Source organism: Corapipo altera, unplaced genomic scaffold (assembly GCF_003945725.1).
Source record: "Corapipo altera isolate COAL_440 unplaced genomic scaffold, ASM394572v1 53, whole genome shotgun sequence".
NCBI classification, from domain to species: Eukaryota; Metazoa; Chordata; class Aves; order Passeriformes; family Pipridae; genus Corapipo; species Corapipo altera.
Window position 1 is genome coordinate 1,149,009 of NW_020884900.1, and position 25,844 is coordinate 1,174,852.

The following is a 25,844-nucleotide window of genomic DNA, read 5'->3' on the forward strand; positions in this document are numbered from 1 at the left end:
TTTTCTTAAGCAGTGGTGAAGATCAAGGCTTATTACATAAGAATTTTTTCTTCCTGGTGTAGTGATCTGTTGAAGCATTCTGGGCATCCTCAGTAAAATTAAGGGGGGATATGTGTGTGTGTATCTTTCCCCATCTTGCAATGTTCAGAGGAAAAACTGGTTTTGAATTAGTGCTGTGTTGAGTCTAGCTTGATTTTGGTGTAAACCTGCTGGAAACAGTTTTGTCATCTGTGACAGTATCAGGTTGTCTGCAGTGGATCACTGCAGTCTAGCAAGCCTTGGTGGATCAGTCAGTGGTACCAGTTTGACTGCTACAGCTGGGTTTATCATTCAGCCTTGTGCTGGATAATGATTCTTGGGCATCTCTACAGAGATTTTCAGCAGAGCTGATGGAATTTCATAAAGAAGATTGTTCTTTAATAACAAAATTAGAGGCACGGTTCAGTATTTCAGCTTAGCACACTTCCTCGAGCCAGCAGGCCTATATGGAATCAACTAATGCTAATTAACCAGGGCAGCAGGAGCGGGGTAACCCTCCAGCAGAGAGCTTGGTGTGGGCTTCCTGCCCCAGCAGTTACCTATGGTGTTGGCAGGTCTCCCCACTGACACGGTTAGTGCTTGCTCAGGTAAGTCCACCAGAGCTGCAAAAACATAATGAAGTGATGGCACTGTAGTGGTTCACAAGTCAAAATTCCCAATCTGCACAAAATGATGTAGTTCCGTGACATTTTTCCCTTTAAAAAAGGAGGGATATGACTGATGTATGTCTGTGCCTTTTGGGCTACAGGGTAGATGTGCTTCCCATCGGCCCACCGCTCAGAATGCTTGAGCAAAGAATTACGTACAGTTTGATTGCTCTCTGAAATATCTCCATAATATATAACCCTGAAGGTCTGTGCAGTTGCACAGAGCTTTATCCAACCCAACAGAAGTGCACCTTATGGAATCACCCTGGGTTGGATCAGGACAGCTGTGTCTGCACCTACGCTCAGCTCGAGTCTCCTCCTGCAGGAGCTTGTCGGTTTGTTTTAAGACATACAGCAGGATCAGCTGAACGCTTTTCCCCCCAGGCCCGTTCACTCAGATATGTCCTAATTAGGTCACTGAGAAAATCAAAGGTACAGAAACTGGACTGAGTGCTCACCAACTGGCTCCTGCATGTAACTGCTGTATTTTAGTTTAGCTTCTCCCAAGATGTTTCCTGATGTCTGTGAGAATGTTACCCATAAAAAGGCAGGCTGCTCGTCAAGGAAGCAAGTCAGTGAACACATGAATATTTTGAGCCACAGCATGTAGCATTCAGTATTTATCACTACAGGAAAGAGCCATGTGACTTCTCTCTCACATGGCAGCTCCTTGGTTTATGCCTTACAGATTAGAAAATAGCAGAAGTATCCTGCAGGATCACTTTTGAAGAAAGGGCAAGGCACTGGAATGATCCACAGCGCTAACAACATTTTGCTGCAGATTGGTTCCTGCTCTTACCCCTCAGGAAAGCTCTGTGTGTGTGAAAACAATGGACTTGCTAAAGCCAGAGATGACTTAATGCTTTACTGCTTAAAAAAAAGTGTTCAGTGACAAGTGTGACCTCAGAAGTAGCGGTGTGGCCTGACAGGCAAGCGTGTTTAACCTGCCCCTTCGTGGAGTTGAATGCATTTTGTCCATGAAAGCATATGCTGTGTAGGGCTCAGTGCACCTCCTTTTTGGTACAATTTGAGAGGGAGATGAAGGACTGCCGGAGCACTTCAGGGTATTGTTTCTTGGCTGGAACACACATACTCCAAGACAAACAAATTTGCTCAATATTTTTATGAGTCTCTGAGCTCATTTGGTTCTGGCAGGGATGACTTGACTTCATCCAGAGAGACAGTAGTGGGGAGATCATTCCAAGTTTCCCTTTATTTGGGTAGTGGAACATGAGTAACTTCTTCCCAGAGCTGGAGGGAGTTGCCTCAGGCTCCTCATCATGCACAGTGTGTCATACTGTGTGTCTCTCACGTCCCTCCACAGCATGTAGAGCAGCTCCCTTGTATGGCCCAAGTGCAGTGCAAAATGTAATTGCCTCTGATGCAGCAATTTCAGCACAAGCACTTTGGACTCTGTGGAATAACAAATAATAATAAAGAAAATAGTCTTGCAATAAATGCTAATCACACCCTATAGGATTACATTGAGTTTGTCATTAGATAGTAGATATTAAATGCAGAAATACTAACTTTCCCAGAACCTTAGAGAGTTTAGAGTTCTTTGTAAATATCTAATCTCCACTTTAAAAATACGGTTTATTTCCCAGTACAAATTCTTCATTATTTGTAGTTAAGACTAAAAAGCCTCATCATTTATCTGAGTGAGAAATGCCCCTAAGATTTACTAAGGTGAGCAAATTCTGGAAACTGAGGCAAAGGTTCTGTTCTGCAGGTGAACTCACAAAGCCTCAAAGCCTGCAGAGGTGTGCATGTGTGTGTGGCCTTTTAGACAATTCTAGCTTGGCAAGATTCACTATTCCTCTTTTTTTTCTGACCTTTTGATCTTGATTGTTGCACTGTCTCCTGTTCTCCTGAAGCCAAAAGTATTTCTGCCCACTTTTGCCTCACTATGTCTCTCTTCTTTTGCAGACTTAGACTGCCTTTGCAAGGCATTCACTGCCTGATATAAGTTTATAGTGCCAGTTAATGTTGTTCCAAGCTTGTGAACGTAATATTTATGTTGAGTGTGTGTCTCTGTTACATGCAAAATCAAGCTGGAGGCTGATTCCTATTTCATTCTTCTTCCTGACCTAGCAGTGATTCTCTTGATGATACAAACCAAATAAAGAATGGAATTTCTATGTCAATCTGTCAGTCATAAGTAGGCAATGTATTAGTCAAATTTTCAGAAGTGAACAGTAATATATTTCTGAAACCTGCTATCTCCAAAATGAGTGTGGACGTTTGCTTTGGGGAACTCTGCATTTTTGTTGTCAGCTGGGAGCTGTCATGTCATGTTTATAATGTTGACTTGATCCACATTTGGCAAAAGAGGGTAAGAACAAAACTGCGTATAAAATGGGAAGCTTTTCAACAAAGAAAGTACCTTTCCATAGATAAGATTTGCAAAAATATGAATCCCTGAAACTGTTCAGAATAAATAAGGAAAAACTGATTAAAACCCCTTTATTTTCAGAATTTCAGAAATGTTTATTTCTAATGACTTCAAAATAAAAAGTCCTTATGTCTGCTACTCAGTGGGAAAGTCCAAAGCTTACTTCACACGTAGGTGTAGCACTATTTTCACTGAGAGTTCAGGATGATGAGAGACCTGGCATGTCATCTGAATGTGGTGATGAAATATATCTGGCAATGAGAATTTCAGCCTGTTAAAGAGTGATGTTTTGTAACATTACAAGCCTAATTGGCTTGAACATCATTATTGAAAATAAGGAGGTAATAGCAGTGTTATATTTTCTCTGAATCTGAGGCTTAGAAGGAAACAGAGATGCAGGTTCAGGTATCTTTGGCTCTCCCTTGTAGGGCCAGAGGCTCTTTGCCTGCTCCAGTCTTACCCAGAGCATGTGGGCAGGAAGCAGGTGGAAGGAACTGGGGTCAGCCAATAGGCCCAAACTGGCATCATTATTGAAACAAGGGTTTGCTACTAAAGACAAATTACTTCCTTCTGCAAGGAAAAGAAGAAAGTACAGTGGGTCTACTGTAGTTCCTCTCTTGGGTTCCCCCAGGAGCAGAATGGCTTCATGTCTCTGCTCGGGCCATGAGCTCTGAAATAGTTTTGAGTTCTGAGTTTGGCTGGCCTTCACCTTCATGTATTTATTAATGCTATTCTGTTTTGCATGAAGTTTTTATGTTGTTGAATGGTTTCACAACCTTACAAGAAGAGACTATCCAATAACACTGATCAAGTACCCTCTTTAAAACAAGTGAAAGTTTTTGAGTGAGCTGAAATAACTGTAAAGTGTTTCCCTAAAGGAGATTTGGCAACAGCTGTACAGCACCAAACTTCAGACAAACAATAGAAAAGCGGTAACATTTTAAACTTGATCTCAGTCCAAAGCATCCCTGTTTTAAAAACTGGTCCTCAGACATATTCTCTTACTAGTAATAACACTAAAGCCCTGCACTATGTTTGCACAGGGCATGAATTTGCAGAGAATTTAGTCTTAACTTTTGCACTTAGAAATGGAAAAGTCACATTTATAAGAGCATTCTCTGTTCTTTCCCCTTCTTATGTGGGTGTAGGTAGCGGAGTGGGGATAAATACTCAGTCCCTCTTTTAAGCTCTACTCTAACCATTCTTATCAATACGATTTTTGTGATAAAAAGTAGTGATTCCTCCACTTGGAATGCTAGCTGTAGACCTAGCCTAAGCACTGAAAATCAAGAGCCAACCACTTAAGCATTCTGGAGTATATTCATTAAAAATATTTTTTTTTTAATGGAACTCTACCTATTGAGCATGTAAATTGAATTTTTGATTGCCACAACAACTAGGACCATACCTTTCATTCAGTTGCTCTCCTGCAAGTAGAATAGCAATAAAGAAATTTATATTTGTATGTTCAGACCCAAGAAACTGGAGGAGGAGGAAAAATTTGAAATTTTAGTTCTAAGGCAGGATTTGATTGCTAACCATTGGAGTTAGCTTTTCTGTACACCCTTCTCTCACAAAACATGCTACTCTGTAGGGCACTAGAGTGGCTGTGATATTCCGATCCCCAAGTAATTCAGGCCATTGTGTGAGTTGACATATGTGTACAAATAAGGGAAAGGAAAAAGCCGGCGGTGTGTGAGAGCAGGTGGGGAGGCTGGGAAGGAGTGAAGATCAGATGCACTGTGAGCGCTGTCGGTGAAAGAAAGACAGTTGTCAGGGCTGTGATTCCTGGCTGCGGCTGCTGCCTGGGAAATGTGTGTCAACACCACACAAGCTGCTGTGCGGAGGAGGAGGACGCGCCTCTCTTTGTCCCTGCTCCGCTTGATGCTGCCGTCTGCGAGATGCCTTTGTGACAAACAGGAGTGCTCATAAAACGTTGCTGTTTGCATTGCCATCTCCCCCCTCCAACCCAAACAACAACAACAACAGCAAAATCCGGTCTCTGGTATGTAGCAGTGAAATTATTGCTCCTTTCCCCGCTGCTATAAGATTCCAGGATGATCCAAGAGTGTATTTACTGGATTTGAGGGGTGTTGTTCGGGGGAGAATTCCACCGCTGCCTCAAAACCAGCAGTTTTCAATATCCTGAGCTGACCCTACTGAACGTATTACATCAGGTCAGAAACATTTTTGTTGCAGGAGCACAGCAGCCTATTCTTTTCACAGGAATGGTTTCATCTACTGCTTGCTGTTAGCTTAATAACCTTTTCCTACTTGAACTGTCCTTTCTGGCAGGTTATTCTTTTCATGGAATCCCCTGGGGTTTGGCCATGAGCTGAGAGTGCAAGAGACCACTAAACAAGAAAACCTCCAGAGAGCTTAGCGGAGCAACCTTATTTAAGTAATAAAAACCGCTGCGTTTGACGAGCCAGTAACGTAAAGCAAACATTTAAAGCACAGAACGCCAAACACTTGTCCGTAAACCTAAGCCTTTATGAGCAGCAGTTACAGTTATAAAAGAATATGATCCCTTTCTGAGCCTCCCAGCCTACCTGCATCCCTGTGTTAATTCAGGACGCTGCTGGCTGGGCTTTGTGAGTGTTGCAGGACTAATCCCCGCGGTTCCTTGATTATGAGCATGTGCAGAGCAGCCCAAGGTACAGCCGTGCATGCAGAGCCAACACACAGAGACGTGCCTTGCAATGCCACGTTGCTGCATGTGTTCCCACAACTGAGAAGGATACAGGGAGCCTGCCTGCCTTGCTGATTTATCTGATGTGTTCTTGTTTCTGTTTCAGCATTCAGGAGAATTCCTTCAGCTCGACAGCTTTAGCAGAGTAAGTGAACACTTTAAAGATGTCCTTGTTTTTACACAAGAACGATGAGTTTAGTTGCTGTAAAGAATAATTGTAAGTAGTATGTGAGAAGCCCCAAGCTATGTGTCATATATTTCGATTCAGTTTTCTGTAACCTAAGTATATTAGTGACTATGGGAAGGATGGCATGAAGCAGCTGCTTTTAAATGCTCCGTGACCATTTACCAGTGAATTTTCTTTTTTTTGGGGTGAATATATGCTTGGTGTACATCACACATGTTTAAATGCATGATTTTCAGTGTAGGATAAATCTCCTGTCAAAATATTGCTCATTTCTGGCACTGAGGATCCTGACAAACACAAGTATGTCAGTTTTCTAAGGACACATGGTCTGTACTTACCACAAGCATCATTAGAGAAAAGAATTATTTGCAAATATTTTGAAAAAAACCTTTATACATTACTTAGACAGGCCAAGTAACAAATATGTAATTTCTTCATAATCAATTCCATAAACTCATTAGAAGGCCTTTTGCACATATCATGATCATAAGGATATATATGTAAGTTGATTTTTCTTGTTGTTTTACAGAGACAGCAGGATAGAACAAGAGAGAACATTAGAAAGTTAGAAAGGCAAAGGCTTTAGGAACTATTACAAATGAAATAGTCTATGCCTTGTTTTAGTCTAAACCACTTCAATATTGGTGTTCTCTACAATATTATTTTGCATGCTTTTTATTATTTCAAAAGTTTTTGGGGAAGATTCCTCAGCAGTTAAGGTGCCAAGCAGTTTTTCAGGAGGGAAATGATTTATAGATTTGTTTGTGCATTAGGTGAGTATTACACTGCTAAAATGCTCATAATTTAAAACACCCTTGTTGGACAGTGAGCTGTTTGCCTAAGTGATGGGGACAGGATATGTTCTGAAAGCAGGCCAAGTTGTAATCGTCTGAACCATCCCTAGGTGTTATTTTAATAACTACAGAAAAAGTAAGATTTCATAGTGATCCAAAGAATTTCCATCTCTTATATGGCTTTGCTTTATTTGCTTACATTGTGCGATTGTGGCAGATAAAGAAAGATTGCACAGAAGCTAATAAATCATTGAGTTTTGTTTGTTTGTTTGTTTGTTTTCTTTCACATATTCCTATTGGTTAAGAGATGAATTGTGGTCTCTAAAATTGTGGAATGCTCCCCCTTCACAGAAAAATAGCCAGATTACAGATAGTAGTTTTGTCTTACTTTTTTTTTCTCCTTCCCTTTTCTCTGTCCCCAAGTACATCCATTGTTTCCTGTAGAGATTCCCCTGGAGCAGCCCCCAGGCCTGTCTCGCCCATGGGACCCAGACGTGATGGTCTTTCTCTGTGGGGCTTAATATTGAGCCAAGAGCCCAGAAGGTATAAAAGCTGAGTGTGTGGTGCCAGCCCTGCCCCTGGGGAGAGGGAGAGGAGTGCAGACCGGGAGGCAGCAGAATGGCAGAGCCAGGCTGGGCCAGGCATTGCCTGAAGGCTGAATCTCCCTCATTTAAGCTGTTGTTGGTTCTGTTTTGGGGGCTTTCATTTTTAATCTTATATTTCCAAATAGGAATAGAAACGTGCTTTTAGAAAACAAAGCGAGTGAACAATGACATCTGAAAAGCATTGTCCAAATGAACAAACTTGGTTTCCAGAGCTAATTCTCCTAAGTCCTGTTTAGAGCCTGCCCCCAGAGCCCATATTTGAGAACTGCTGAGGATACACAATTCTTACTGATTTCAGCACTCATTGTTTGTGCTGGCCATGTCTGAAAATAGGTTACTTTTATTTAGAAGAAGAAAGAGAGAGCTTGCTGTGCATCATTTAACAATTGCTAAATGTTAATGCATTGCTAAAGGCAAGATCAGGGCTTCCCAAATGATATACAATCAGTGATACAGTACTTTCAGGAACATTTCTTCAGACAAGGCAAGTGCCTGGGGGTGCAAAGCTTCCGTCAGGCCATGGTTGCAGCCTGGTTTGGAAGTTGTTCACGTGAGCATCTCAAAGGTCAAGTCAGCAAACGGGAGCAGTTTTCCCATGGCTCCTATGGAAAGGTGAAAATGGAAGTTAAAGAAGTTAATCTCATTAAACCAATCTTATTATACTGGTTTAATCTTGTTAAACTAGTTGGAAGAAACATACAGGGGCAGTACTATACAGAATCAGAGCAGCAGTCCAGCTAGACTGGGATCCCACCTCTGACCTGATTCTGGCCCATGCCACAAGATCTTACTGGTCTGGTACTGGATGTACTTAATTTTGAGAGATGTGTCCATCAGTCAGTAGTTAGATTGGTACTGAAGGAAAAGGATTCACACCACTGGTTTTGTCAAAAGGCCTGGTTTCTGCCCAATGTAAGCTTCAGCCCATATGGATTTATGACTTGAAGCTGTCCTGGCATATTCTCTGATGTTTTAGGAATGAGTGAGATGCTGCTGCAGTTTTTGGTTGGTGGGAACTCTCTCTACTACATGGCCACAAGCTATCACCAAACTTACCAAACTCTTGAATATCACTGTTAAATACAGCCAACGTTGGACAACAAGATTTACAAGTTACTGGTGAGAGGGGAGGAATGTGTGCGTATCTGTTTTGATATGTGCAGACAGGTGCCATGGACAATAAGATTCATTTCTTTCCGAAGCCAAGATAAAAACCCTCTCTGCTTTAATGATGGATATTTGCATTATATCAGGAATTCATCTTTTTAAAGGTCCTGCTATGGTCCTAGCCTCCAACACAACCTTGTATGAGTGAGATTCCTGGTTAATATTTATTTTTACACTGACATAAATTTCTGTTAACAATTTCAGAGTGTGTTGCTTCTGAACTTACTCACAATCTTTTAAAATTACATGTTGGGCGTGTTGTTCTCTGATCCGTTATTGCTTATCTTTCCTATGTACTGCTATCCAGTTGCTCAAAAACATTTTGTCATGCTCACTTAGGTTGTCTATAAGTTGTCTTGTTTTATGACTCCTGTCAGTCGCTGGATGCTGAGTTAGGATCTCTGCTCCTCATGATCACCTTATACACAGTCAGCTCAGGAAGGTAACCCCCGGGGCACTTCCTTCAGTGAAGAAGTGTGCACACACAGGCTTGGTGGGTGGACCTGTGTTCAGTCATCCATTGTCCCTCCAGAGAGTGTTCCTGATGGCCAAGATGGTATTTCAGGACCGAAGGTTGCCAAGTGCGGTGACTGTGAGAGGAGGAGTTGAGTGGAACCGCTGGCCGAGATGCTTCCTCCCAGCCCCTCTTTCCAAGGCACACACAGGAGGAACAATTTGTCCCTTTAGGAGGTCCCTGGCCTTTGCTGACTGTTGCTTGGCCCATGATGCACAGCATGTCTGGTGGTATCCTACCCTACTCCTGTCTGTGCTGGGAGCCCTGTCGATCCGACTCTGACCCTGACACTGTCTCCTCACAGCGTATTTCCTTTCTATTTTTTACTCCCTGTGAAACATTCCATCATGTTGTCCATCCAGGTTCCTGGTTCCTTTCACACTGGGTTTCCTTCTTCATACCCCCAGTATGTCCACACTCACACCTTGCTGGTGCCAGACACCCATCAGGTGGTCAGTGACAGACAAGAGGGGAAGGTGTGACTGGCATCCAGAGGCAAAGAAAACCAGATTTCTTCAGTGAATTTATCCATTTTGTACATCAGCCCCTATCTTCCATCCATCATCCCACTTTGCCTTATGGGGAGAACTGCACTGACTGCAGGAATGTTGTGTGATTAAGGGGGATCTTCAACTGTAGCTCTGTGTTCCAGCTGCCAGCAGCAAATGCTTTCATCCATATGCTGATGTATTCAGGAAGTGTAAACACTTGAGTGTCCCTTTAAATATTTTCTGCTGCAGTCTGACTTTTGATATAGACACCAGCACGAGACTGGTGGGAAAGAGGAACGTATTAAAAACCTTGCCATCAAATTGCAATGCAGAGCTATGGATGTATCACCTAATGTGCTCTGTTCTGAGCAGGGCAGCTCTGCTCAAAATTTAAGAAGTCAGCGAAAGTACAGGCTGCTTCCCCCATCATGAAGAGACTCCTCTGCCAGCAAACTCCAAGAGATCCAGGCCTGCTTAGTGTCTGTGCCCTGTGAGTATGAACTGAGGGTGAGGAGAGAGCCCTGACTTTTCCCCAGAAAGAGTACCAGGCAGGGTATGCATATTTTAGGAGTGTATGCATATATATGCATGTTTATTTGAGGGCAGACTGCTCCTAGGCTTTGCAGGTGTATCACCCTGTGAAGTTCAGCCATGCAGCCACAGTGCAATGTTCAGCTCTGAGTGGCTGTTGTTTAGCATATTTATCCAGATTTCTCTTCTGATTAGGCAGCCTTAGGACAATTCTGTTGTTTTTAACATAAGGACATGTAAATGACTATGATTCTTCAGGCATCTTAAAAAATTCTGCTAGTTCACTTCTTTAAGATTTAATGATCACTTTATAACTTAGTTGGGGATTCTTTTTCTTGTTGCATGAAGAATGACTGCTCTATCATAGTTTATATTTTTGTGAGTTTAGGAGAAAAACACCTTTAGATAATTGTACCTAGTAATTTTTGGTTTAAAAGTGAAGTATACTATATGCAATTAAAATACAGAATTTCTTGTAATTTTCCTTTATTTTTATGGTAACATCTGAATCCCTTGTGATTATTTTCATCTGTCTGAAAATGGTAAACCGAATTGTGCATACTTAACATCTCAAATCTTCCTCTTCCTCTGAGGTTTAGACTATCATGGAGCAGCTATGGCATTAAGTGACTCTAAGGTGTGAGAAGAAGAAATGTGTTTATACTTTGAGCTGCATTGTAATGTTATTTAAAAGCTAAGCTTCTGCAGCTGGCAGAAAGTCAGCAATTACCTTGTATTCATTTTCAAGGTGTGACGGGGATTCAGACTCTGTCCATGAAGATCAAGCAGGCAGTTCCAGTCCCAGGTATCCTACTCTGTCTGAAATCCATTGGCAGCAAAAGGAGCTGCCAGAGTGCTTCTGTTAAAGCATTAGAAAGAAACCTTTATTCTCAAGGGAATGAAGAATTTCTGGGGTATTACCTGCAAAGGCCATTAGTATTTCTGGGAAACTCATATTTGTCTTGTATACTTTTGTGTAATCAATATTAAGATTAATTACTGATGTTATTATGTAAGTAAATATATTATGGTCTGTATTCTTAACTTCACATTGTGTTACTGTCATTCAGATGCGGCTTTGGTTGCTAATAATAATTTTACTGTACAGCAGCTGATTCAAAGTAGTGGTAAGTGGAGTTTTGCAACTGTGCAAGGATATGCTTATTGATGAGTGTCTCTGTGAAAAAAAAAATCCTTCAAATTGTAATTTACCTGAAGTATTCTTGAGGCACATCTCTCTCATGGCTATGTTAGTGTATGTTGATTGCTAGAGTGTGCAACTTAACCTTTCAGAAAGATTTTAAAGTCAGATCATACCTTAAAATTAGCAGCACCTGTGCACATTGTTGAGATGCCCGTGGGCTATAAAGCACTCTACGCTGTAACTATAACAACTGCCTTGGAGCACACTTTGCAGAAGGCATGGGCAGCAATGGTGTTCAGCTCCACAGGCACCCTGTGAGCATCCATCTGGATGGTGATGGGCCACAGATGGAAAGCGAGTTTGGCAGCTCGGAATCCTTGGGAGAAAACATTGAACTAGAAAGTTATGCTTTCTAAAAAAAAACAAACCAAAAAAAAACTCAGGGGGATTTAATTCAATAGTCCTTGACTCCCTCAGCTGGGAAAGTTTCATACCAGGAGAGAGGTCATCTCTCCATAAGGATTTTACCAGCTGAAGCTAACATCTGAAATTCCACCTGCAAACTAAGCTACAGCCACGGATTTTGGAGCAGTAATGCCGACCTGCTCATCCTGCCAGCTGAGCAGGCAGCCCAGCATCCTGCATTGCAGAAACTTTCCTAATGGTACCAGGGAGACACCACCAGGGGAAGGCATTAGGCCAATCTAAAGCTGGAATGACTGGGTGTGGATAGGACTAGCAAGGTCTTCTTGGGACAGCTTGCACATTGCAGACTGGGTGGAGATTGAAAATGCCTGTCCCAGATTCAGTGGTTACCTGAGCATCCATGAATAACAGCGTCTGTTTAAACCCCCAGGTGTGCTGTTATACAGGAGGACATTTTCTCCGAACTGGGAGCACATGGCACTTGTCCCTTCCACCCAAACACACTTCTGGCTGTTCAGACCCTACCTGAATGGCTACCTCCCTCACTTTGTTCAAAAGCCCTCAAAACCAGAGCCTGTCAGAAGGGAAGTGAGACTGTAGAGAGGAACTGTTCTATATAATGACATTCTTGTGAGATTACAACTTACTGTGAATCATTGGGTGGTGAAAGGCCTTCTGCATAAAAAGGACAGCTTCAGATTTTATTTGGGGCATGTGAACTACAGGGCTGAAGCCAAAGAGTGCCTCTAAGATTAGTCTTATTTAAGTAGCTCCACAGTTGAATGTGTAATAATGTTAACAGTAGTTTAGACTCATGTTACTGACATAAGCAGTGTTTGATGTGTAGACCACTCAACTTAGTAAAAGCAATATGCCATGAATAGCTAAGCACTTGTTGTTCTTTTTCCTCCCTAATGTTTTGACAGGTGTCTGAAATCCTGCCTGATGCATTTCAATTTTACTTTCTTACAGAGATGATGATAACAAAGAAAATTATCCGGACAACGGTGCTGTCTTAGAGGAAAGGCAGCTGCCTTTGCCAGACGCTCAGCAGCACAGGCAGCAGGCTGTGGTTGACTGTGCTCTAAAGCCTGAAATGGGCAACTTAAAGCTGAGGAAACCCAAGCCCATTGCAAAGCTAGAAAATGGAAAAAGCCATGAGGAAAGTCAGGTAAAGAACTAAATTTACCAGGGGTCATTTTTTGGCATGGTGTCTGAGCAAACATAATTTTTGAAATGCAAAGTGGGACCCCCTGGTGATTCATGATGTGATCAAGACCTCATGATAATCTACCATGATTTTCAGGGACCTGCAGTCCTGGAACCATCCTGTAACAACAGACAATTTCTTTCAGCCAGGGAATTGCAGAGAGGGCTATGTTGCAACCACTGTCATGAGTGAGTGCACAGCATAGCTGAAGATATCTCTCTTTATATTTTCTGTGTTTCCTTGCACCAAATATAAAAACCTTGGTAGTTGCAGCACTTGGTTAGACATTTTCTGTTTTGTTTGTTTGATTGAGGATCTCTTGTGCTGGTATTTTGGCTGCCTATAGAGAGTTTTAATACTTTCCCTTTTATATTAATTTCTGTTTTTCTCATCTTTAAATAACAAGTCTATTCCAATGCAGATTCTGGTAGCAGAGCTCTTGCTCACAAGCTTCCCAGGTTGAAACTATAACTTTTCTGAAGGGTATAAAAGAAGACTAGAAATGAAGAAGCTTCTGCTGCTGTCTGTGGAGGTACATTTGCTATGTCAGCTCTAGAGTTACCACCTCTCAGCAGCTGCTGATAATGCCTCTGTTCTTCCCTGGTGCTTCCCAAGTCATGTCTGATGTGCGGTGCAAGGGGTAGAGGTCTTGTGCAGATTTAACTCCTCAGCTAGAAATATTCCCACATCCAAGAGAGTTAATATTAATGCTGGGAGATTTGCTGGTCTGCAGTAGGCACAAAGCCTGATATCTGTAAATACAGATGTCTGTATTTACATATCTTCTTTGATGTATAATGTATTTGGCTACATTTTGTCTCTTCTCTCTTCTTGTCTGTGAATAGAAATTTGCAGAGCGCTTTCTGCAGGGCTTCAAACCCGTCATAAAGTAGGAATTATTTTGGACAGTTTTTTTCAAGTTTATAATGGGATTTCATCATTTTGGACAGAATGTCTTACCTTCTAAGTGAGAACTATTCTTTTGAATCCCAGAAGGAAAATGAAAAGCAAATGGCATCCCAATGGTATTATCACAGTCTCCTACAGAAGGAATATCAAACTCTTTCCCCTTATCTTCCTGCATGTTCTTCTGGAGCTCATCCCAGAGATAAGCAATAACTGGCTTTTTTGCAACTGTATTGCATTACTAGGAAATATTATTTAGACTTCAGGAAGATGAGGTGTACATGTTTATCAACTGAAAAGAAAAATGGTGGGAATTCTGACCTATGAAGAGCAAGCAGAGGCATATCAGGAATAGGAATCAAGAAGAAGTCGTAAACAGGGCAAGATCTGTCTCATAGATCACCTGTTGTTCTTTCAGCTATTTCCAAGCCCTCTGTCTGCCTGCTCCCTGTGTGTGTCCTGCCTGTATCTCTCACCCAATGAAAGCCAACACAGCACAGATTTACTGCTCTGCAGTGTTTTACATGGTCTGATGTGGTTATCTGAAAATGTTGATATTCTTTCCTGGGAAACTTTTTGAGCATATAATTAGACTGCCATAAAATGCCAGTGCAACTTAGGTGTGCAGCCTCTGGAAGGAAAAACAGTGCCAGGCAGATAATTTTCACATGACTCAAGGGCTTAATTAGGAAAGACGAAAGTGGTCCTGGGCCCCCATGCTACCGCTTGCTCCCATCTCTGGCATAATGGAAGATGTAAGATGAGTAGGAACCATTTTAGCTCTGATTTATGGGAGTACTTGAGGATGAGAGTAGTGCAGAGCTTTGAGTGTAATATGCAGCATAAACACAAAGCAAACATCCCTCCATAACAGTAACTCCACTCATTCATAGTGGGAATGGTATCCTAGTACCATGGGAGACTCTTTGATGGATATCCTATATCCAAACTGAGTTCAGTGGTGCATGCTGTTATGGAAAGAGTTTGCCCCTGGGAATGGTTTGCATAATGAAGCTGTTTTGGAGAAAACATCTACCAAGCCTTTATTCTCATTAGTAAGGATGCACATGCTCCTTGACCCTGAGTGTTCACCTGCTGCATCTTCAGCTACCTCAGGGGCTTTTATTCTTAAGGAAGCAACCATCTGCCATGGCTTCATCAACAGTGCCCAAGAAAAACAAGATTCTTCTTGCAGAAGAGCCTCAAGAAGAGTTTGTTTTTGTGTGTGGGCTCTCATTGGGATCCTTGCTGTGTTGTGACCTCCCAAACCCTGTCGCAGCTCCCTGTGTTAACAGCCCTAGTTGGGAACTGGCAGCAATTGCTTCTCTCCATTTTGAAGCTGCAAGCAAAGTGCTGCTGTGTTGTTTCTAGTGGCTGTTGTTCATGGCAGGTTTTTATGATTAGAAATGGGCCAGGTGATGCTTTCAAACACTGTGCAACTGCATAAACCTTCCTTTGGTGACACAGCTTGCCACCAAGCCACTCCATGGGATAAATAATGTACTTACAAGGAGCTGATGTCAAGCTGAGAAATAGCACTTTCTGAGTACCTACATTTATGAATGAAAAGCATGATGCACTGCACATCATGACAAAACAGTTCATCCTCATTTTCCTGAGTTTATTGATAGAGTGCTTTTTCAACAGTGTCCTCACTTCCCCAGCCTGACTTCTCTGTGACATCAGAAACACTGACAATGTTGCAGTGACACTATCTCTTTTAAAGGTGTTGCTCTGATAAGCCAAGGAACTGTTTGCTGTTTGCTCCTGTGTGTTATAATCCCGTGAGATGTTTCTTTAGAGAACTGTGCCTTTAAAATTAGAATAGTCTCTTGGGAAATAAGTTTGCTGCATGTGTTGGAAGGATTAAAGTCTGTTTGGATGGGAACCATTTTTATGTGCTTTTCTAGTAGAGAGAATCCAAGGGATTTCCACCGTAGAAAGGTCACTGAGAGGGAACAGACCACTGTGGTCGAGTAGAGGAAAGGTGGCCAACTTGGGGATTTGGAGCTTCACAAGGCTCTCAGTCTGCTGAAGTGCAATTCCTGTGCCTCTGATTCTTTTTTGGCACAAGTGCAGTGCTGTGGTCATGTACCCTAGGTCTTCATGAAGATAAGGTTATTAAATTTACACTGATGATTAACAAAACCAAGTGCAATAACAGAGCAGTATCAAGTGGCTTCACTTGACCACTTGTCAGATGATAAAATGTCACTAGAGTAAAACTGTGCTTTGCATATTGTGTGCAGTTATTTCTCTGGGGGCAGAGCTGGGTATGGAAGCAGCTGTAACCTTTCCAAACAAAGTATGGGGAGAGAGGCAGGCTGCTGGAATGTGATTACACTGCTGCACTCCTATTGCACAGCTATTTGGTTTCTTCTTTCCTGTGGTTTCATGAGTTTCTTTAGCAATTCTGCAAAATTAATCTATAGAAAATCAAATTAATTAGCATTTATTTGACTTCAAGAGGTGAAGAAGCATATGCCCAGAACATACTCCAGGGAGTCACTGTGAGAACAGATGGTGAGGAATAAAAAGTCTGCTTTCCTTGCCCAGTCCTTTCTCCTGTCACTCACCTTTGATGCACAGTCACGAATATAGATTATTAAATGAGTCATCCTCAAATTCCTTATTGATACTGAGACATATTTATAAAAGGACACTAACAATGCTAGCTAATAGGTAGAGACAGTAAAAGTTCAGTTTTAAAGTTTTGCTATCAAGGTAAATGACTATAAAAATGAAATGGTGGCTTGACAATCAATGCCTAGAGCTGGAAATGCTGAAGACTGTAGAGTGAAAGTATTTTGAGTATAAATTAAGGGGCAAATTGCTTGGATGTCAGCGAGCTTCCAATAGTTTGACAACAAAATTTGTTTTTAAGTGCACAGGAATCCAAAAACCAGAGCTGATGTTGACACATCAGCTACACAAACTCACAAATGTGTCAGGCAGTCTGCAAGTTCTGCTCAGTTTCCAGGTATACTCTGTTTATGTCTAGGCCTTAGCTCCCATCACGGGTTAAATCTCTTCAATTCACTGTCCATTAAATGTACCTGCGTATTTTCTTGTATGGACTGGAATTTTCAGGAGGTGTAGGAGGCACTTCTGCCCAGGATTCATTTCTGGCTATTTTCTATGTTGACACAGCACCACGAGGTAACCAAGGCTGTGCTCCCAAGTGCTGGTTCAATATTTGCATGGTGCTTCCGTTTGCAGAGAAATGGGAGTGTTTGTGTGTTGAATAAAGGATGCAAGGCACTTTCTGGAGTTCAAGGACAGATTAAACTGCTCTGTAATTACAGCAAGTATGCATGTACTGTAATTCAGGTGCCCTGACAGAGATGGGTTATGACATGCTGTGATTTTTTAGGGGAATTAGATTTTAAAAAAAAATTTAACTTGTGAAACAAAAGTTAGTTTATCTCAACATGTGTGTATCCATGATGTTAATTTTTTACTGCTTCCAAACCACATAGTGTTTTGTGTACAAAGCAGATATCATGATGGTGATTATGCAGCACTGAGACTTCTCAGCAATGCCTGGAGATTTCCCTCTTCACAGACTGCTTAGCAGATGCAACTTCATTGTAGAAGCTTCACCCTTTCTAGTGAAAAAGAAACAAAAATAAAATAGAAGACAGTACTCTACTGTTGAATGCCTTTGACAAATCAGGAATGGATTTCACTGCTCTTTAGAAATGGAGGTTCCATCAAGGGTGTTTCCCTAGGGTTACTCCTTAACACCCTAATGACACGACTTATGAGCAGTAACAAAGACATAAAAAAGAAAAACAGAAAAGAAATTAACAACCCCAAACCACCCAAGTCCTCAAACATCAAGCCTGCAAGCGTTTATTGCCAGCAAATACTCTTGTCCTCAGCTTTCCCTTTCAGCTAGCAGAAACCATCTTGAATTGCCATGTTCTCTCTGCCCTCTGAGTTGCCATCTGAACATTCCCACCCAAACTTCTGACTTCCATGCATCCAACTAAGCTTTGAAATTGAGACAAAATCAGACACATTGCTTTACCAGGGAAGTGAACACTGTTATTTTGCAAAGCACATCGTATTTTAATTTGATGAGCTCTTAGACTAAAATACTGGATTATAAAAGCTAATAAAGAAGCAGGAAAAAAGTCCCACTTTGATTATCATTTTCAAAGAACTTCATTAACTTACCCCATTGCAATGCAAGGGAAATATTGCAGACCATTTTATAGGCAGGAAAATTAACATGTCCTGAACACATCTCGTCACAGCCCTACAACTGTTTTTTGAAAGCTTGGAGTAAAATGGGTACCTTTCTCATTCCTCTTCCCTTACTCATTTTTTTGGACTGAATTGGCTTTTCTATTTTCTGTGTTGCAGGTTGGGTGATGTGACATTTTTTCCCCTCAATGCCTTTCCCTCCTTCAACAGTAATACTCTATTTGTAAAGCTACACATATTCTAGGGAAGGAAAAGAGAAAGGTGGTTAAACCTTACAAATCTTATTTAAGTGAACTGCATTTGCCTTTGTCAGCCAGAATTTTTCTGGTGATAGCCAAGTAGTAAAATTACTGACATATGAGTAAATAAATTCAAATGAACTCTGTGTATAGTACCTCTTAGCTCAGAAGCTGACATCTGTTATGTAACTAACAAACAGAAAATGGGTTACAGTCTGCTTTGGTTTCAAAAACTGTTTTCCAGAGAAAGAACATACTATTTTGTTTAGAACATTTTCTAGTGTGTGCTTTGTGTTTTCCACATGTTCCCAGATTACTACCCAAAAAAAAAAAAAGAACAAAGATCCCCAATCAGCATCCAGTCTCATGGAGCATTTTTTTTCTCAAAGCGAAACATTCAGCTAAGCCTGATTGGTACTGACAGGGCACATTCAAGTTTTTTCTTTTTTTGGTGTGCTTTGTGCAGGAGCTGGAATGTGCATTGCCAGGCCTCCCAGAGTGGCAGGGGAAGGCTGGATCCTCAGCTAATGACTACACACAGAACGTGGCTCTGAGGTGCCAGGAAACAGTCGTGAGACTTCAACCAAGGTAAGCCTTGGGGATCAGACAGCACATTTCACTTCTGATTAATTGCAGGAAAGGCTAATTCATTTGCTGCCTTTTGTATAAAATATTCCAACTCCTGGCTCTCAGTGGTAGTTGTATTCTATATTTATATGGCTAGGGCTGTTTGGAGAAAGCAAAAGGGATAAAGATAAGAATGCAAATTTCATCATTCTTTAAACCCCTTTACATTTCAAGCGGGAAGAACATCCTCAGTTCAGAAACTTCAGTTCCTCTGTGCCAAGTTTCAAAAATATCTTGCCATTTCTTTTCTTTTCCCCCCAGTGCTGAATTGCCTCACTCTTTCTCAGAGCTGTATTCTAATTGTGAAATGGGAGTGGGAACCTGCACACCCAATTTTACCACGGGTATGCATTTATGTATAGTTTAGACTCTTGAGTGCTGTGGCAACTGTGCTTGTTCCAGTGCTGGGAAGGGTACAGTGTGTTCGGGTCAGGCATTAAAAAGTCTTGGTGGCAGGTAACTCAGCTGATAGTCGAGCAACTCAGCTCTGATAACTATTGAAAGTCACAGTTTCTACCCTGATCCTTCATGGTTCTTCAAAAGGCTAAAAAAGGGGTTTCAACTTACCCAGCAACCAGTGAAGGTGTGTCCTAAGGATAAGATTTAGTTCTTACTAAATTTGAGGGCACTGCTTTACAATTTTTGCATGCTGAGGTGCTGGTTTGGCCCTGCTTTTCTGTGCACAGAGTTGTTGGCAGGTGAGCCAGGTCTCTCCTCTTTGTCTCAAGGGGCATGACAGCCTTGGTGCTCTGTGGGGGGACTGAAGCAGCAGCAGTACATCCCAGGGATGCTCAGGGCACAGCTCTTTGCCATCTAGAGCACCTTGGCTCCAAGGTTTGTTTCCAGTCAGGATTAGGTTAGTAGAGACAGTGGCCATCCAAAGGCAATTTGCGTGCTTTATATGAAATGAACTAGTTGGTTTCACCACAGCCTTTAGCAGGCAACATTGTAAATCATATTAATTTGTGCTCTCAAAGGAAGGTTTAGCAGAATGACCAAGCATATAATTATCTTGGACAAAGAACTGCTTTTGCCCTACAGTGATTGTCTGTGCAATTGAGACACTGCATCTCAGAAAGAATTTCTAATTAGGAAGCCTGCCTTCTCTTTTTCTGGCATTCTTTATGCTAGGAAAGAACTGCATGGTTTTCTTGTAAAGAGGAGCTTGGTGAGTTTGGTATCCTAGAGTTAGACCCTACTTAGTGGCTCTGCTGGTGGGATGCCTGTGTATGGGTAGATAATAAAGTAACTGGTAATTTTGAAAGGAATGTGATGAAAGGAAGATAGGTAAGAAGAGTGTGCATGAATAAAACAGTAACCACAGCAAAGTTCCCCTGTCCTCTTCAACAGTTTGGCATTTTGAGTTTGCTTGGTACTAAACCATTGTTCACTATGCTATTTGTTCCTGCTTAACAGGGTAGCTCCTTAGAAAGCCTGCTATCCACAAGGGCTAAATCTGTTAAATAATGGTACCTGGATTTACCATCCTAAGAGCTGTGAAAGCACAGTGATCAAATCTCAGTTCTGTGTTTTAGTTTGATTATATCACAAGAAAAAAAAAAAAAGAAAAAAGTAGGTGACTTTACTCTCAAATAAGGAACTTTAAACATGGAGTAAACAAGTATTAACACATGGCCCCTGGCATCACACACTTTAACTGCCTTAACTGCCCTTGCAAAAGACACTCCTGCCACCCAGCCAGGGCAAGGGACTTTTGAATCAAATATGCTGGAGTTACCACTTTCAGTTTGAGGGTCACTGTGTCAGTGACTCCCCTCAAGGGCCACCACCAGCGTGGCCCATCCCTCTGCTGTCAGCCAGCTTTGTCAGGGCCCTATTTTGGCAGTTCAGTGTCCCTGTCTCCGCTCGCACGGGCTTCTGGCACCGGGACCACAGCACTGACTCACTCAACAGCCTGGGACACTGCTGCCAGGGAATGATGGGACACTGCTGCCAGGGAATGACGTCCTGCCTTGTTTTCTGCCTTCTCTGCTGTGGACATGGCAAAGGTTAAGTATTCAGGTTTGGCAGCTGCCAGCAATCGTAGCTGGATTTGGACAGAACACATCTGCTACCCCCACTAAATTTGAATTTCACTCTTTTCCATTGTTTTTGCTAGATTAGTGGTAAAATTAACCATGCTTTGGTACACTGTATCTGCCTAACCCATAGACTAAAAGCTCTCTGGTCTTTAGGAGGAGATGGGCACATTGCTGCAGAGGTGACCCTGGGCAGGCTCTCTCGGTGTATCAGATATGTGTGTGTAGGATACGTAAAGCATTTATTTCTAAATGTCTCATAGGAAGAACCAAGATTGATTGTTTCTGGTGCAGCTTGTTGTTACTTCTGCTTTAAGAGTCTGCAGATTGATATAGCTCTGTCATTAGCTTCACTGGAGTTTAAAGGTCTAAATAGCTCTGACCCGTGCCGAGTTTTTTAAGAAATCTGTTCCGGTGAGTGTGGGGCAGCTAAAACCAGGGTAGTTTTAATTTGTCTAAATATGGATTAAAAACTACTGAGATATGAAAAACTTTTCAGTCCAGTCCCTGTTAAACAGAGAAATCTAAATTAAGGGTAATCTAACAAGGGATGCTCATAAACAGATATGTGACAGAGAAGAACAGAACAGGCAATGTGAGAGCAGCAATCCACAAAAATACGACCTACAAGCATATATGTGTGGATTGTTTTTTTTAAGGGAGTACTTTCATTTTAGGACAACCACCAAAACAGTAAAGGAAAGGTTTTGTGGGATTTGAGAGAAATGGAAGAATAGACTTGGTGAAGAGGTTTGCAGTGAGAAGAATGGGGAATGCTGTCTTGTTCTTGGCTAAGCTGTACTTGGCCTGTGAATCAAGGATTTCAATTTCAAGAGGTGTTTATCGTGCATGATTCATGAACATCAGGATCAATTCAGTACATGGAATGCCATCTGCATGGAAGGAAACCTTTACATTTTATTCCCAGAACATGAATTTCTAATGCTATTTCCAGTGATTACAGTGAATGCTGCTCTGGTCATTGTGTGTAGCTGGGTTTGGATAAGACAGTAACACAATTTGCATCTTTGATAGATAAAAGTTATATGTAGGTCCTGGGAACAAATAAAGAGAATTGCCTTTTTTTAGCAGAGAGTAGGAAAGCCAGTATGGAACAATACATATGATTACAAAAAGCTGCTCCTGCCAATTGCCTTCTCAAAGGCAATCAGCAAAACTGGTGTGGATTGCAAGCTGTGTGCACTTACCTGAACAGGGGGTGGTGTTTCCTTCAGCTGCCTGTTACACAGGGAGGAGGCTGAAACAAGGCACTCTCAGGCAGTGGGAAGGTCAGTGCTTCAGAGACGGCTGCATTCCATCTCAGTGTGGGAACTACACCTTGGGATTAAGTTTTCTGCCAAAGAAAAATCCCTGAAATTTCTCCATCTTTCCCATTCCCCAAATAAAATGGGAATGGAGTGGTTTCATTTAACAGGACTCAGCTGGTCCCTGGGTTGGTCCCTAATTTCTGCAGAGGCTGTAGGGTGGCAGTTGTTGTCAGACCTATGGCTATTCTCCAGGAAAACTGGAAATGCCAGTAGCCCTGGGCTGCCATGGTGGTTCAGCAGCCTCCCAGGGTTTCTCGGATCCCCCAGGGGACGCCAAGCTCTAGCAAGGCTTTTGGTATTTAAGTTTTCAAGGCAAGTAAGTTTTTAGAGAGCTGTTCAGGCGGGAACTCCTTTGGTTTCCAGGCTTTCTGTTGAACAGCTACAACTCAGGGATGAGTGGGATGGAGCAGGAAAGCTGCAGAAGTGCTGATGTCCCCGTACCATATGGCAGACCTGCATGGGTGAGGCAGAGCTCGTGAAGCTACATCCCCTCACCTGTACAGGCAGCCAAGTGAGCAGGGAGAAATCTGGGAAATAACTGACCACTTCCTAAAAACTGTTTCTTCAGAAATCTTGATGTTAAAATACTGGTGTTTCTGGTTTCAGTGAGACTTCTTGTACCAAGGCATGGAAAATTCTCTGAGCAAGCTTTTGGGTTGCAGTACAACTAAAGAAAAAAAGAAAGAAAAAGGGGGGAGGCGGAGAGGATAGAGGAGCAAGAAAAGAATAGCATCTTACTGTAGCCCAAGTAAGATCTGCTCCTGGTGAGTATGAGAGGCTTTCATAGTAAGAAAAACAAGTGCTGGCTGTGTTACATAAGGGCTGTGATTGATGAGACAGGCAGTGCTACACTGGCTCTCTGTCTGAGTGCTCATTCCATCATTCAGGGATTGCCCAGGGAGTAGCCTTGGTCCCTTGATGGTGTTTTTCCTCTCATTTTTCTCTCTTTATGTTCACCCCAAAGCCTGCTGCAGTTCTACACTGTTTTCCAAGGAGTCAAAAGCATGCTTTTGAAGCACCCATCTGCAGCCCTGTATGAAGGTGTTTGGATTTCAGAATGCTTTTTGCCATTTGTGGAGGTCTCAGAAAGGACCCTTTTCGTTTTCCTGGCACTGAGATGTGCTAGTTGTGGGTTCTGCCTTTCTTGTGTGATGTGACCTCTGGACAGGCTGAATCAGTCTCCTGACACGGCACTGAGATGCTGTTTCCCCTGTGGACCACCCTAATGGTGGGAAGAGTGGAACTGATTCCTAGACTGGAGACAGGGAAGGAGTGTTGGGCCAGGATAGACTGACAGTGAATCTGGAAAAGGAGTTTCATCCCACAGAATACTGTGTGATTGGCTGGGAGGACTTACCCTGGCATCACCAGTGCCAAGACCCCGAGCACGTGTGGCACTGTGATGCATAAACACATAATTCAGCTGAGGATGGGACTACTGTGATCCAGAGCTGGACTGGAGTAAATTTCAATTTACAGAATACAATGCTTCTTTCTGGGTTCCATCTAGGAACTGTGATGTGAGTTTGCTTAGGTTATCTTCAAACATTTTGCCCAGCTTTTAAAATTACGTGGTTTTATTTGAATTTTATGCAAGTTTAGAAGTAATGTCATGCATAATTCAAAAAATTCACATGTTCTGGTCTGTTTTTCAAATAGCACACTGCTCATACAAATTGATCTTCCTCTTGAAGTCTGGTAGGAGCTCTGTTATGATAATTAGTATTTAGATTTTTTTTTTTCTTGTTATCTCCACAAGCTTTAAATGTACATATTACTCATTGCATCTTTGCCATCTCTGTCATGGAGAAGAGGATAATTCTGCCAAAGCCAGAGTCTGTAAGGGAGAGTGAGAGACCAGGCCTTTCATGTTTTTTAAAGGACCATATAACACATATTTGAGTAGGAGCCACAGAGAAAATTCCATTTTCATTATTTTACATGATGTAAATTATACAAAATAAGGTGCCTGCAATTATTCAAAATTTTAGCTAAGGCCTGAAATAATTTTAATGTACTCAGCACAGATGGAAAACTAGGGCTTGTTCCTGCTGCTTGAAGTTAATGGAGATTTTGTGATTGACTTTTAATGAGAGTAAGATCCAACCCATAGTTATTAAATTGTAAGCCCTGTGTTGCCGGGTGACAATCAGAAAACTTGCATTTGCCTAGCAGAGCAATTAATCTTGGTGAAAAGGAAAAAGCATACCCCAAAAGTGTCCGGATAGAGTAAGATCAGCTCAGCACATGCTGTTCATGTAAATGCTCTTCACACACAAATGGTCACTCACCTTAATGATTTCAGTGCCTCCAGAATCCAAAGAATACAAAACTAAGAGCATCATACTCCAGTATTTTTAGTGAAAAAGAAACAGTAAAATGCATGACTAAATGCACCCCCAAACCAGCAGACAAGAGCATCAACCTGAACAAGATGCAGGTGGTACTTCATGGCTGCAGTAAACATTTTAATTTCCAGAGTGCAAGACTCATGGGTGATACAGCTGTGAATTATGTAGAACTTCATATAGTGCTGGTATGAACTGCTGCTGGCATTTAGGGTTTCGTTTGGTTTGGTTTCTTTAAAAAGTTTATTTTGTTTTTCTTTTTTAAGGAGATTTCACATTTGCTATGTTATGCACCTTGAAAGGAGCCATCCAAATGAATACCAGAAGTGTTCAAATCTGACATGTGTCCTTTTCATCCTTTCCTTAACGTCTAGCTCTAGTTCAATTCAATAAATCACTCTAAATAATTTTTCTTCATTAGTGAATCAGTTCTTCAGCTGTTTGTAACCTTGCAGTACCCTCCCGACATGTTAGTAAAACAAACTACAAATACTTCTCTCTTTCCTATTAAATTAGTCCTTTTGCTGTTCCCATGTTTTTCTCAGTTTTCTTAAACTGCCTTCTGCTGTCTCCTACTGTCCTCTCCACTGGCTAAAAGCATGGTTTGGTTGTTAGGCATTGATCTTTTTGCATCTGTAATTTTGTTTTTCTTCTGTTCCCTTCGCATTATGGAGACATTTACTATTTGCTTTCAGGCAAGATGGCACAAAGAATAGATATGTGGAGAGCTAAATTAGGGGTGTAGTTAGGTGCTTGTTTAGCAGTCAGCCAAGGCACCCTGCTGCCCAAGTGCTGTCAGAAATCACTCACATCTGATCCCGTACCTGTGTGCCTGAAAGAGGTGCAGGCTGGCTGGGCTGTGAGACCTCCCATTCCAGTGCCACATGAGCACTTCCCAAAATGGCTCATTTTTGTTCCTACGTGAACTGCACACCTTGGATCCTATTTGAAAGCAAGTGATTATTCACCTTGGTGTAGCTACCTAATGTGTCTGTTTTGATAAGGAAAGTGGCACATCCAGCATTTCAGTCAGAGATTTCCCCCTTGCCAGTCCAGGGCCTTCCTTTCCTATTTCCATGTGGTGAAGCAGCAATATACTGAAAGAAAACCAAAGGTATGAACATCTCTGGTGGCTGCAAAGTGACACTCATTAGAAAATGTGGACGTCTCTCTCACAGGATTTCCAGGCACTGGGGTCTTTGTGAAATTTTAAAAAGGGAGCTTAAGCAGAAAATTGAAGATTGGGAGCCTGAAATGCCATCAAATTCAAATATGAGAAGATTTATTCTTTATGTCTCTGATA

General features: G+C 41.8%; 1 protein-coding gene across 3 annotated transcripts in view; it reads left to right on the forward strand.

Moving 5' to 3' along the window:
- The first annotated feature begins 4,811 nt into the window (after nucleotides 1–4,811).
- Nucleotides 4,812–25,844, forward strand: part of FAM13C (family with sequence similarity 13 member C) — a 51,404-nt gene continuing 30,371 nt past the window's right edge. For 2 of the 3 annotated variants that reach the window (XM_027649564.1, XM_027649561.1), the window contains exons 1-4: nucleotides 4,812–5,918; nucleotides 10,811–10,867; nucleotides 12,605–12,803; nucleotides 18,666–18,787. In XM_027649564.1, coding sequence (XP_027505365.1) covers nucleotides 5,857–5,918; nucleotides 10,811–10,867; nucleotides 12,605–12,803; nucleotides 18,666–18,787 — 440 coding nt within the window. In that variant the 5' untranslated portion in view covers nucleotides 4,812–5,856. The remainder of the gene's footprint in view (nucleotides 5,919–10,810; nucleotides 10,868–12,604; nucleotides 12,804–18,665; nucleotides 18,788–25,844) is intronic. The other variant, XM_027649562.1, reaches the window with a different exon arrangement.